This window comes from Convolutriloba macropyga, chromosome 7, assembly GCF_964194025.1.
Source record: "Convolutriloba macropyga chromosome 7, txConMacr16.3, whole genome shotgun sequence".
Taxonomy (NCBI): Eukaryota; Metazoa; Xenacoelomorpha; order Acoela; family Convolutidae; genus Convolutriloba; species Convolutriloba macropyga.
The window spans coordinates 19,037,812-19,052,157 of NC_134474.1; the positions used below are offsets into that span (position 1 = coordinate 19,037,812).

The 14,346-nt window shown below is 37.1% G+C and overlaps 1 protein-coding gene across 10 annotated transcripts in view; it reads left to right on the top strand.

The window, feature by feature from the left end:
• LOC142342675 (uncharacterized) overlaps positions 1–14,346 on the top strand; it is a 173,700-nt gene that overhangs the window by 12,370 nt on the left and 146,984 nt on the right. For all 10 annotated transcript variants that reach the window (XM_075394155.1, XM_075394154.1, XM_075394157.1 and 7 more), the window contains exon 2: positions 12,111–12,321. In XM_075394155.1, the coding sequence (XP_075250270.1) occupies positions 12,111–12,321 (211 nt within the window). The remainder of the gene's footprint in view (positions 1–12,110; positions 12,322–14,346) is intronic.

A 14,346-nucleotide genomic window follows, 5' to 3' on the forward strand; every position in this document is an offset into this window, starting at 1 on the left:
ACCAGCAGTTAGACCACGAACTGCCCCAGTCCACCTTCCAGTATTTGATTCCTCAAGTTCAGACGAAGCAATCCCAAATTTATTTGATGAAAATAGCAGTTCAGATGAAAATTTAGCTGACCTAAACCTGGACGCAGAACAAATTGCCCGAATACCAGTTAATCCGTTAATTGCTGACGAAATTAGACAGCAAGAACCAGAAGTTCGTGTTCCTCTTGTATCATCCTCATCAGACGATGAAATGTTTCTACCATTTCAACAGCCACAACCATCAATAGTACCATTCGATATTGAATCGCCTCCAGAAACGCACGAAGAACAATTTGCTTTAACTGATAGAAAAATAAGAGCCAGACCTTATAACCCAAAACGAAAACCAGAGAAAAGTTCATTCAAATCAACAGACTACCAACAGCGGAAAAATGTACGCGGATTTAAACGTGACAGAGAAATAATGTTGCATAAAGAAGATAGAACAAACCCTTACCTAACCAACCGAGTTAGAAGATCAGGCAGTCCTAGACCAAAAAATGCACGTGCCAGACTAGAACAAGAAGAAAAACGCGAAGCAATAAAAGCATCAGCACAAGCAGCACAACAGTCAACTACCCCAAGTAGAGAGACAAAATTAGATCAAGTAAGAGCTAGCATAGCAAAATATTCAGGGAAAAAGCCCAGCAGTTCAGCAAACAAACCAGTAACCAGATCTCAAACAAAAAACTCTTCACCAGGCTCTTCAAATCAAAACTTAAATCACTTTAGTCAAGAAATAAATGCAACTTATCTAAGTTCACCAACGGATATCTTATACTCTCCACACTCTTTTGCACACTGTATATCAGCAGACCTTGCAATGGCAAAGGGATTAGCCAGACAAGTCAAAAGCTGGTACCCAGCAGCCCCAAGTGCAATTAGACTTAGATATCCACCTGCTATCGGCTCAGTTTTAATTTACTTCGACCCCATTTCTGAACGTTACATCTTCAGTTTAGTTACAAAATTCAGACACTACCACAAACCCACTTACGAATCTGTATAAGCAAGTCTTTATGAACTGAGAGAAATAGTAATAGATGCAGAAATTACACACTTAAGTCTTCCAAAACTCGCTAGTGGCTATGATAAATTGGATTTTAATATCATTTTTGAGCTTATATGTCAAGTCTTCGACCCTCTACCTATAACCATCTATATCCATTAGCACGTACAGACCCAGTACAGTCCAGTATTACCCTCCATTAGCCCCAGAAGCCCAACAAGCCTAAGCAACTTAGCCTTAAAGCCCAAAAATCGCCAAAAATTCGAAAATTTTCGACCTCAAAATCCAGTTATTTTGATATATCTCCAAAACTACTTGTCCGAACCTGGATTAACCTATTGTTCTGAAAAGCCCTCATCCAGTAGAAGCGATTCCAGCTATAATTGACCCCTCTCGACCCGTTCTAGGTACCCAAAACTTAGCCTAAAATTGACCTTTCCGAAAATCCTAGGTTCACTTCAGAAAAATAGTCATAAAATTGTGAAAAATGCCCCGATCACCCCAAACTTTTGCGCTGCAGCATTTTTCAAGCCGAGGAACCGACCTGCAAATTTTGAATTGATTTGGAGAACTTTAAAAATTGAGTGACGCTGGAGCCCTCAATTTTTGACACTTTTCGAATCCGCTCGAATTCAATGATAACTCCCACAAAAAACCCCCAATTGACCCATCTTATAGCCCTAGATCATCCTACTGCTCACGCTTGACATCCCAGTACCCAAAAATCCTGTCAAAAATCATTAAAAGTTGAGTTATGACAAAAATACCGAAACCTATCAAAGTGCGTTAAAATTGATTAAAATGTAGTGTAAATTATATCCCAAAAACATGCCAAAAACTGTCCCAAATGCCTCCAGCAGCTACCCCCAGCTGCCACCCTCATGGTACAACCTCAAACAACCGTTAAAACCAAATATTTCCAAGTATATGTTGAAAAATGACGAAAAAACGAAAATTGCGCTTCTGCTTCAATCCTCCGCTTCAAAAATTTTGTCATTTTATTCTCCACCTGACCCGATAAAAGCCACCTATACCCCCTACAACCCTAGTGCAACCCACTAGCTTTGTAGCACCATAAAAACCAGTCCCAGCTCATCCCAGTATCAACCATGAAGACTTAACCCAAATAACTCTCAAAACGCCACAATTTTGTCAGAAAAAATCCAGTTATTTCCCACTAGAGTCAAAAATATTAACATCTGACAAAAATTAACCATACCATCAGCACGCCCATATCTATAGCTCTCAGAATATGCACTCCCAGCCCCCTAGTGCCAATATAAGCTGAGAAAAGACTGCCAAAGTAACGAAAGTCACAAAAAATCGAGTGAAATTTCCGAAAAAAGTGATCAAACATGCATCTTAATACCCGAATATGGCCAATTTTATTATTAATTCAGTTAGCCCCACTCATGAGCAGTCCAACCATAGCAATATCAATCATTCTGAACAAGTTTTTTATAGCCTCATAGCCAATAACCTATCCCCTATCTGAGCCTTTTCAAAAAACCCAGGTTCACTACAGCAAAAACGTTATAACTCGTGAAAAAATAGTTGAAACTGCCCAAATTTTTGCGCTGCAGGGTTTTTTGAGCCGATAAAGCGGTTCACCAATTTTGAGCTCAATCGGGGCAATTTAAAAATTGAGTGACGCTGGGCCCCTCAATTTTGGAGACTTTTTGAAAATTCACGCACATGTTCATAAAATCCAAAATATTGATTGAAAATCCAATATTATTAGCTTAAAACATCCGAATGCTCAAGCTCTACACGCTCATTTTAAAAATATTGAAAATTTTTAAGTAAAATGTTGAAATAATAGCAAAAAACTGAAGCCTACCAAACTCTTCTCAAATTCGTCAAAACAGAGCCAAATTTAGAATATAAAAATAGTATCAAATAGCCGAATTATGAGCCCATATCCAATATTCAGTCTCCCTAGTAGTTACCCAAGCCCAATAAACCCACACAACTGCCAGAAATTCATAAATGTTGAAAAAAGTGAAAAAAATCGAAAATTGCAGATATTTTACAAAATTTTGTCCGAAATTCTAAAGTGAAAAACTCAATATATTATTGTCAAATAATGCATTAAACTACACCAATAGCTGCCACCAACATAGTACTCACTAGTATGACCCACAATTACTGTCAAAAATCAATTATCTTCAATCTATGTCAACTTATGTACCAAACTTGACGCTTCATAAGTAAAAATTCAGTACATTTCACAGAAAAACTGGTATAAAACCTAAGTTAATCAACTCCAAACCTACCAAATGCTACCTCTGATATTCACAGATATCAGTAACAACAGCTAGCACCTGATTTAGGCCACTAGAGAATCACCAGACCGACACATGTCTCGAAGAAGCTCAATTAGTGGAAAAATCATGCTTGAAAATTCGCATTTTGGACCCAAAAATCAACGTTATGACCCGATAAATAGCTTCAAACCCTATAATTCAGTAACATACATTAGTACCAAGCACAGAAAGTACCATTTTAACCATTCAATACCGATAATGTATGAACAGTGACGACTTATTCAGACCGAAATTTCATGATCCAAAAATAGCCAGGTTCAGATCACGAAAACAATCATAACTTTGCGAAAAATGCTTAAATTGCGCCAAATTTTTGCGCTGCAGGGTTTTTTGAGCCCCTGAAACGATCTACCAATTTTGAGCCCAATCGGAGCAATTTAAAAATTGAGTGACGCTGGAGCCCTCAATTTTTCGCATTTTTCGTTTTTTCAGACATCAGTAAAAAAGTTGACCAAAAAGTTTCCAAAAACCTGAATTTTTTGCATAGTGATTCCCCACCGATGTCTAATGAGTGGGCCAAGCCAAAAAATTTGCCCAAAGTTCAACAAAAATTGAAAAATTCACATATTTGCCACACTAGCCCTGATGCGGAAAAATGACCAAAATTACGAAAAAATTACATGTGAAAATTAGTACCAAATACTCTTCCAAACCAGTCCAAATTACACACAGGTGCTGCTAACAACCAGGACAAGTATCTAGAACCATTAAAACCAGTCTATGATCAATAATTGACAAGTAAATTAAAGGTAATGCCCAAAAATCAAAAAAGTCGTTATGTCACCAAAATTTCACTTTCACAAATATGTCATTATAAAGTCACACACTGCAATAAAAATGTTACCACATGCTCACACACTTCACAGCTGCTAGTTCAAACAGTCTAAACCAATTAACAAAGCTACAATTGACAAATAATAAGTAAAAACTCACCTATAAATGAAACTAAACTACATGATGGATATAATTGCACCGACACTAGTCAATTCTCATCGGCGCTATCCTCAGCTACGGTACCACAACCACTAGTACAATGACCGGACTGACCCCTTGTCCTAGTAGAACGAGTCACGTACCGCTCAGCATCGTCCAACCTGTTTAAATGTCAATATAATACACAAAAAGCCTCAAAATTATATGAAAAACACGATAAATCTTCACAAAAACAGTTAAATACTCACTTTGGAAAGTCTACGATTGGCTCACAATGGTACCGATACTCATTGTCGATGAATTTCCCGATGCACTGGATCAGTACAGCAGGAGCGGTGGTTTGAGCATTGATAGAATGCCTGTAACACACCCAGCCGCCCCCCATTTCCTCAGTATACTGCCAATAAATATTGACGTTGCATCCCAGGAAAGAAGCCATGCCGACAAACTAATTAACAAAACCTCAAAGAGTACCTACCTACACATGCACATATCAAAATTAACAGTAATTACAATAAAACTTTACCCAGAACTCGGCCAACGACCCATTATCTTCACTCTCAGCAATCTCATACTCCGACACAAAGTACCCTAACTGGTCCTTTACAAGCTCAGAGAATCCAGGCGAACGCATCTTGGCCACAATAGCCAAGCGTAGAGCGCGAACGTTATGCTTGGGAACCTTCTTGTCTGCAACAAACCAAACAAATGTGAATTAAAGTAATAAACTTAGTAAAAATTGCGACAAAACACAACAAATACCTGACTTCCGACCAGTTAAAGAGCAGTAGTACAGAGCACTGAGAGCACACAGACCACCAACTTCGGCCCTCACACCAGCCGCACCGAGCCATTTTGGAGTTTTGAATGACACTATGTCCACATGCTCAGCATAAATGTCATTGTAAAACTCGTACCCCAATTCGGCACACACATTTGCACGAAGATTTGTGCAGTGCACCTCTTTGCCGAACATCTTCTTCACGAAACATGGCACACGCTCACGATTAGATCTAAACAATAAGCATACACCACTTCACAACTAATAAAATACTACAACTACTACACAAACTAAAGAAAAACAAATAAAAATATAAATAACTATTATAAATATATGCAATTACCTTTCAACAGCGGCCTGCAATCCTCCCATTGACCGTGGAAAGAAGAACCCAGCAGCTTTCAGGCGTTCGACTTGTGACCTCACACGAGTAATGTGCTTTGCAGAAGCACTAAACCCAACATGAAGCGAAGCCAACTCCTGAGACACCATCTGCTGAGTTGGAATTTCCTTCTCCTGAACTTGCATCTCGCTGCCCACCTTCACTTCCACTTTGTACATCAACACCTCCCGATGTACAGCCAATTCTGATGTTCCCACGTTCTTTGTCCCCAGTACCATATGTTCTGCTTTGTCCCGATAAGCTCGTCGCTCCTCAGATGACCGAACAAATGATGGATACATCCATTCAGACTGAGACAACGACTTGCTTCGCAAGAAAGTCAGAAAATCCTCATACTGGGCAACATCCATGATTCACAATAACTATCTGAAAGTTTCAAAATTGAGTCAAACTAGTTATTAAGCGAGCAGAAAACTAAAGTGTTAAGTCAAAAATGAACAATCACAGGAATGAAAACACACAAACAGAACAAACTACGCAATAACTGCCAAGGACATTTAAATACCATGCTATAATGACCGCTAATAGTTAATAACACATGCCGCAAAACACACAACAACGTTTTGAAGACACAATTACACCCTTCACTAGCATTCACTTATTTACTACGCCTCTCTAATTCTTCCTTTTGTCCCCTACTTATATCCTCAACCCCCCCCCCCCCCCACAAAACAAGTCTTGATATATTAATTACTACCATATTACTAGCACCATGTACGAAGTATATTAGTAGCACCAGTCAATTTTACATGTAAAACTACAATATTACAGTCAGTCCCAATAGTCCTTACACAGTCATATTGATATTACTATTACACAATATTACAACTATTAAAATAGTTAAATAAAATAAAAATAAATAATAAGTCACACTGAATCTTCCTCGACAGCCTCCCCTGACCTCCCCACTTCCCTCCTCCTCCTCCTTCGATTTGCCCACACTCCCAACAATCCAGATACTAATGATAATAATAAAAAGAATACTAATATAATAATAATCCACCACTCAGTCCCACCCCCACTCCCATTATCAATAACTATATCATCTACTGCTGTCATATTGCACTTTGGATGTTTCAATCTTGACCAGTGAACAGCGTTCCTTCCAACAAACCTGGTCCCATTCACACAGCACCCAATAATTATGGCAGAAACAGTGATATTAAAGCACATGGTGCAATATTGTGGGCAAAATAATCTGAAAAACTCGAAAAAAACATGTAAAGACTGCATAATTCGACCCCCCCAACCACTACCCCCATCATCACACACCCATCATTCAACCAAATAACCACACTTCAACATGTTTAAACACCATATTCAGTAGTAATATCAATAAATACACACATCAGCACACATCACCTAAAAGTAAAGTACACCTGAAATAAACAAACATCACATAAACAAGTACCATATTGAGAAAACTAGATCTAGAAGCCCGAGTAAAAGTAAATAAATGAGCAAATAAACACCGGAAGACCAAATAGAGCCAGTTGAAACACTCAGAAGAGCCACATCAGTAGAAGATTGTCCTGAAACATAGTCGATATATTGAAATATGAAAATGTTACTCACAATTGTGTTGAATCTCTTACTTTTCGGCCCCACTTTTAAAACCCCGAATAATACAGAAGCAGCTCTGGATAAAGGCATCATCTTCCATAAAGAAGGAAAGATTCTGATTACCGAAAAGTTCATAAATGTGGAATTTTTAGTACCGTTTCCTCGCTATAATTTCACTATCAGACAACAAGTAGAGACTCTACTTAATGAACTCTCCAAAAAGTGGATCACGCAATCAGAGTTTTGCAACTTGACAGACAGCACTACATATTGGAATCAAACAGACGCCTTCAATGTTGATTGGCTTTACACAAGGATACTCAATGAAACAATAGAAGCCGAAATTGAAGTCCTTAAATTACGCAACGAGACTGAAAAACTCCTTACCAGAGTCGAAGAAGACCCTCACAATCGACAAAAACGAGCCGCCCCGCTTGCAATCGCAGCCGCAGTCGCTGGAATTGGACTTTTTGGTCCAGGAATCGCAATGAGTAGCGGAGGATGCGGTGGAATTACAGGAATCTTCGGATCTTGTCAGCGAACGTCCCAAAATGCTGAGAACATCGACAGATTAGCCAACAGTTTCAACAGCCTCAATGACTATGTAATGGAAATTGGCGCACAAACTGATGAGAAATTCTTCCTAGTTGCTGACGAACTTGCAAAGGTTTACAAAGTTCAAAACGAAATGCAAGAAAACCAGAACAGAAACTGGAAACTAGTAGAGGAACAATTTGCAATTGTAGACCATAATCTGAATGCACTAGCCACCTGTATGGAAATTCAATTATCACAGCAACAATTGAACTTTAACTTTGATACAGCAGCCTCATTACTTCTTACTCTTTATGCAGATATTAAAAGTTACAGAGCAGCCTTATATTCTTTTCGAATTAATGTTATAAATGCCATTCCTACTTTGCTTGACAAACGTCTTCCAATCTCTTTAGTGCCTCGTAAATCTTTGATAAAGATCCTTGATTCAGTCCATGATAGCCAAAAGAACGCCCCAGATCGTCTAACTTTGGCAATACCCATGACTGACATACTTTCGTACTACGATGCGAAATTAGTACAAGAGATTTCGACAGTTGAAGACGGACTTTTACTGACATTAGCCATTCCCCTAGCCTCTAGCCAGACAGTGTTCGAAGTTTATCGTGCAATAGTAATCCCTATGCCTCAGAAGGACTCCGTAGATGCCTTACGATATGTAATAGAGGGAGAGTACTTAGCAATCTCCGAAGGACAGATGGAAACCACAGTACTGACGAAAACTCAGTATGACAACTGTCTTGGATCGCCACGATACCGAATCTGCCATGAGACAATGGAAACTAGTAGAGGAACAATTTGCAATTGTAGACCATAATCTGAATGCACTAGCCACCTGTATGGAAATTCAATTATCACAGCAACAATTGAACTTTAACTTTGATACAGCAGCCTCATTACTTCTTACTCTTTATGCAGATATTAAAAGTTACAGAGCAGCCTTATATTCTTTTCGAATTAATGTTATAAATGCCATTCCTACTTTGCTTGACAAACGTCTTCCAATCTCTTTAGTGCCTCGTAAATCTTTGATAAAGATCCTTGATTCAGTCCATGATAGCCAAAAGAACGCCCCAGATCGTCTAACTTTGGCAATACCCATGACTGACATACTTTCGTACTACGATGCGAAATTAGTACAAGAGATTTCGACAGTTGAAGACGGACTTTTACTGACATTAGCCATTCCCCTAGCCTCTAGCCAGACAGTGTTCGAAGTTTATCGTGCAATAGTAATCCCTATGCCTCAGAAGGACTCCGTAAATGCCTTACGATATGTAATAGAGGGAGAGTACTTAGCAATCTCCGAAGGACAGATGGAAACCACAGTACTGACGAAAACTCAGTATGACAACTGTCTTGGATCGCCACGATACCGAATCTGCCATGAGACAATGGAAACCCACCTTGGATTCTCCTCGTGTCTAGCAACCTCAAGTTCCATCACACAATCTCAGCATTGAAAGTATGTGATACAGAGAAGGTTGTGTTACCCAACCCTGAACGAGCACAGAACCTTGGATACGGAATTTGGCTCCTAACATCAGCTTAAAGTGATTATACCCTTAGTGAGATTGGTACGGATGAAAATGGCCGACACATCAATGTTCCTCACAAAGGTTGTAACATCTGTTTAATCACATTAAAATGTGGACATACAATGTTCAGTGACAACATTAAGGTTCGAGCTGATTTACAAAGTTGTCAGTACCTTCCAGCAACCAGAATTAATGTTAAATTACCAGATCCACTTGCACACTTAATTGACTCAGTACCTAACATAAACGACCTTCCAAAATATGATTCCAGTACTGAAGCAAACCTCGATTTATTGAAGAATGTTATAACTGAATTTATTTACTCGAATAGAAAGTTATCAACAGAGTCACTAGATGCTATAGCAAAGCCAATTACCACTGAAATGAAGTTATTTAAACCAGCACTAATTGACAAACTTGAATCTTACGTTCCGATCAAACTTTCTCTCTCGTTAACAATCATTGTCTTTATCGGAAATCTAGCCCTACATATTCTCTTCATGTTCTTATACCATAAAGTAGCCTTTGTACGACGAATGGTACCGAATTTCATGAAGCTTAACGGAACCAATGTACCGCTAAACCCAGTAGTTTCCGTACCCAAACATCTGAAAGCAGATGTAGTCACAACTCTAGCCAAACAACTCAAGCAACCGCCAACAGTCATTTCCCCAGAAGAACTTGGAACCCTCAAACGACAACGACGAAATTCCATGCCTGCAACTTCTACCATATCACTCAATACCATGGACCGATTTAACACAGACGATGAACTGGACCACCAAGCTCAGCCCCGAGATGAAAGTATTCTTTAAGTTCAAGTAAATCTTATATAGTTTGACAAGTATTATTCTCTTAACAGTTCAAATATCCCTTCATTCATTAAGTCCTATAAATCAGTGCTCTATCCATGAAAACAACTAGTGCTTTAAACCATTCATTCAACCAGTATCCTTCTTATCCTGCTTTTAACAGTTTAGAGCCATTATTCAAAGAAATAACCATGATTATTTCCAGTGCTAATTCAATGTCTCCTCTTAATCTTAACTTTAAACTTATGTCTTCACTCTTTACTCTGAAATTAGCGCACTTTCACATCTTTAACGTTCCTTCAAATCCTTAATCTTGTCTTAACTTTCCTCACCTTAATCTATATCTAAATTTGTCTCAACTTAAACTTTGTTCCTCCTAACTTCATTAATTGTCTTTAACTTAAATGCTTTCGTTCCTAACACTTTTCTAAGAAAACATAAATTGGGTGGCTCCAACAAAAATATTTTTATAACCTCATACTCGTGCAGATTATATGTTTTATAGAAAAATTGTAAAACCCCAGTTCTTTCACTAAAATTTTCATGGAAAATTTTCATAAAGTCGGGTAGTGTCACGCCCCTATTTCGTTCCTTATAGTTTCGTGATGATATTCCTTAAATATCCATAAATAAGTGCTATAAATTAGTTCATATTCAGTTAGTTTCAAGGCCACGTATAGCCAGTATTTCCATCTAGGCCTGTAACCCCGAATTTGTTTATGTTTATGAAAAACAACCGCAGATTGACAGGTTTTACTAGCAAACACTTCAAGTGCCTAAAAGCCTCAATATTTACTTTTTTGAGTTTCTTGATGATAAATTCACATAATCAGTAAATAACTTCATGAGAGATTATGTACTTGGTGAAGTAATTATTCTGATAAAGTAGGTGCTAATACGGAATTGTATATGTACTGAACAAACACCAAGAGACGTACAAAAGCCGGAAATCGCCCTACTTGAAATTCAGTAAATATTTGCGAAGGACCAATACAACTCAAGGCACAATCTTGCGGAACCCACTATCACCAGAACACCGGAGAACCAGCCTAAAAATCAGTTGCCTATCAACTCATAAAACTTGATAAAACTTGAGAAACTTCTTGTTAAAATTATTAAACAATTCTTGCTAAAATAATTAAAGATTGAACTGGAAATTCTCTTGAAAACCGCCAAGTTTGATAAACTAAGTTACAGATGAAATATCGACTAACTTAACACTAAAATGCAAGGCAAACTAGTGGATATATCACGCATCTGAACCGCTCAATAAAAGGCTATTATTAGCTAATTTTATTCAAAATATATCTGCTAAAAATCGCACTGTGAAACACCAAAATAAGTCCTTGTAAAATGCCAATTATTCAAGTAAATTACTTCTAATATAAACCTCAATAGCACCACGAGGAACACTATTAAAAATCAGTGCGTAACATGAGGTAATATGCTTTTTTCATGACTAGAATACAATGCATTCCTGTATTTTTTTACAGCTTCTTTGTCTTTTTTTCTCTCGTTTTCAAAATGTATAATAAAGGGCCGTGTACACCATCCGGCAACAATGGACGTAGGTCTGAAAATAGGGGATGATGAGTAGCACTTAGCCGGATGCTGTACTCCAAGCTGTTCCCCTCCAGACAGTGTAAAGACGGCCCAGTCACAAAAATAACTAACAAGTGGAGAGGATAATGAAGGAATAATATATCATGACCAAAATAATGAAGGAATAATGCATCGTGACCAAAATGGAAGTATTTATTAGAAAAGAAATTATCAATTAGGATCAGATTTGGAAAAATTTGAGTGTCTTGAATAAGTATAAGATTGAATTGACAACTCAAATTGTTTTTGTTGCTATCTATATTCTACAGGACTGAAGTGCATTTCGTATCTATTCGACAATCTACCGAATGTTATATTTGGTATCAGGACTAATTTGGCGTTTAATTAATATTCTGCTTTAACTTTGCTGTAAGACAACTTTGGGTCTTTGCAGTAATAGAAAAGTGAGTAAAGACATTTAACTCTTAAATTTGAATACACTTTGACAAATTAAGTTGATCGTGTTGATATAATCGACCTTATTGCTCATTTTTGAGGTGAGTGTTCAGTTGCTAGGATAAATTAACATGATTTCAAAACGGCCACTATTTGATCAGGTTCTGTCAGCGAAGAGAGGAAACTGGAAGACTGCGAGAATGGAACAACGAAGGAATATTTTGATAAAAAGTTTGCAGTATCGAACACTTTTGGTGGCGAAACTTTTGATAGCTACTGTTACACAGATGACCTATACATTGTAAAGTGTTGTCTTGAAGATTGGATGGGTGATAGTGCATCTGTCATTACCAGCTACACGATCAATGAGCTGTGAGTTTATTGCTGTTGCTTCTGTGTAATTTGCGTGCGTAACAGCTATCGAAATTGCATGATGCGCTTGAATGCTAAAACGTTTCTGGCATGATTAACTTAAAGGGCGAAGAGCAGAGTACTGAAATACGTATTAGTATTGATTAATTACTATCCGACGAAGATTGCAGCAATTCCTTAAGTACTAAATTTCTCTTTAAAGCAATTTTTTCTGGATTGATTCCTTAACTGACCAAAATGACTTTTCGTCCTGAAAAACGAGATGAGCTGGTTTAAGTCTCAATGCATTAAATCCCTATGCAACTCTCTTAGAGATTAAGCGAGCTCTTAGTGTACGGTTCATAAAAACTTCTCTGATTAAAAAAATTTACAAAAAAATGATTAAGGTACACAATATAGACAGGCATTCCCCTAAATGAGCTGATGAGAAGAAAAAGGAGTATTCAAAGACATAGTTACCTCGGGTTGAACGGCAAAATTTTCATATTGCTTCAAAATGTTAGCTTCTTTAAAAACAGTTCTAATGTAAAAGCTATAATGAGTCAAATTGAACAAGAACCAATTGTAATTTGCCTTACAGAAACTTAAATAACGAACAATTTAAAAAAAGCAAGTGTTTTGGGTTGGAAAACGAATTTGCAATTTAAAAATCTGCTAATGAGTAAAAACGGGGTAGTGAAAAAGGTATTACCAAAAAAGTATTTATGAAGCATTTTTCGATGAAGGATCAATGTATTTGTTGTTTAAAATTTTTAGTGCGTTGATTCCAAGACAGTAAACATTTTATTATGCATTGGCACTGGCTTTTCCCAGTAATTTAGGTCCAGCAGGCAGGAATCGAAAATTAATAATCATCATAATTCATGGCTTTATCTTGACATCAAGCAGAGAGCCTTTTTATATACCCATTTTTTTTGTTTAATAAAAACAATTAGAATAGATCATTGAAGCAGTCTTGGAGAGCCGAATTACTATCTATCTAATTCACTATGATCACAAAAACTAACTTTTACAAAAAGCCTTAATTTTTTTTGGTTTTGAGATGTTTTGCAAATTATATAATTTAATCAAATCCAAAAATAAAACAAAAACTTTTGCAAACCTCATTTTATGGGAAGCTGAGATTTCTCGAAAATCATCAAAATTAATTGAGCTATTCAAAATTAATAACATAAACTTTTTTTTACAAACACCTCAACTTTTGGGGTTTCCAAAAACCTTGATTTTTTTGAAAATCATCTAAGCTAATCGAAAAATGTTTCAGGTTTTTTGGATTTTTCAAAAATGTTCGAAATCTCTGTTTGAGAAATCATTCGAACAATCATCCACTTTGCAACAAAAATTCCTAAGCATTGGAACGTGCAACCGGCCAATCACGAGGGGCGGAGAAGTAGCTCTTCTTTTGGCCAAAGAGTATCAATTAACAACAATTAAAACTTCAAGAATCAATGAAAAAATTTCTAACAGCAAATAGTTTCTCTAACAAACATGCTTTTCTTATAACGGTTTTTCTAGAAGGCTCCAAAAGCAGATATGCCCACATTCCAGCCGTTTTTTTGTCGAAAATCTCTTTTTCTTAGGACCAAAAAAAATCTGTTAGATTTCTCAAACATGATAAGTTGTTTACAAATGGAAAATTTTTTAACATTAATCAGTTCCCTGAGCCCAAATCTAACATCAAAGACAAGCGAGCATACCAGAACAACAATTGGAACCTGTTAATTAGAACTACAAAATAATCATGAGATACAACAATCATGATAGTTTTTGTCTGTGCTGTTCCGTTACAGTCCAGTCTCAAGTTTAACTTGAAGAGTTCTCTGTTTTTCAGTGACGCATTTTTTTTAATGATTAATAGCCGCCCTCATCTTCTCAGCCGGCTATTATAGCGCTCCTATTTTTTTACTTCGTCGAATAAAAAAATGTTTCCCTTTACCTCATTTTGCCGCCTTTTCAACATTTTGCGTGAAATCTTTTTGACTTCTCTAGGCTAGTTTCTCTCTTCTTTCATTCTGCTAAAAGTGA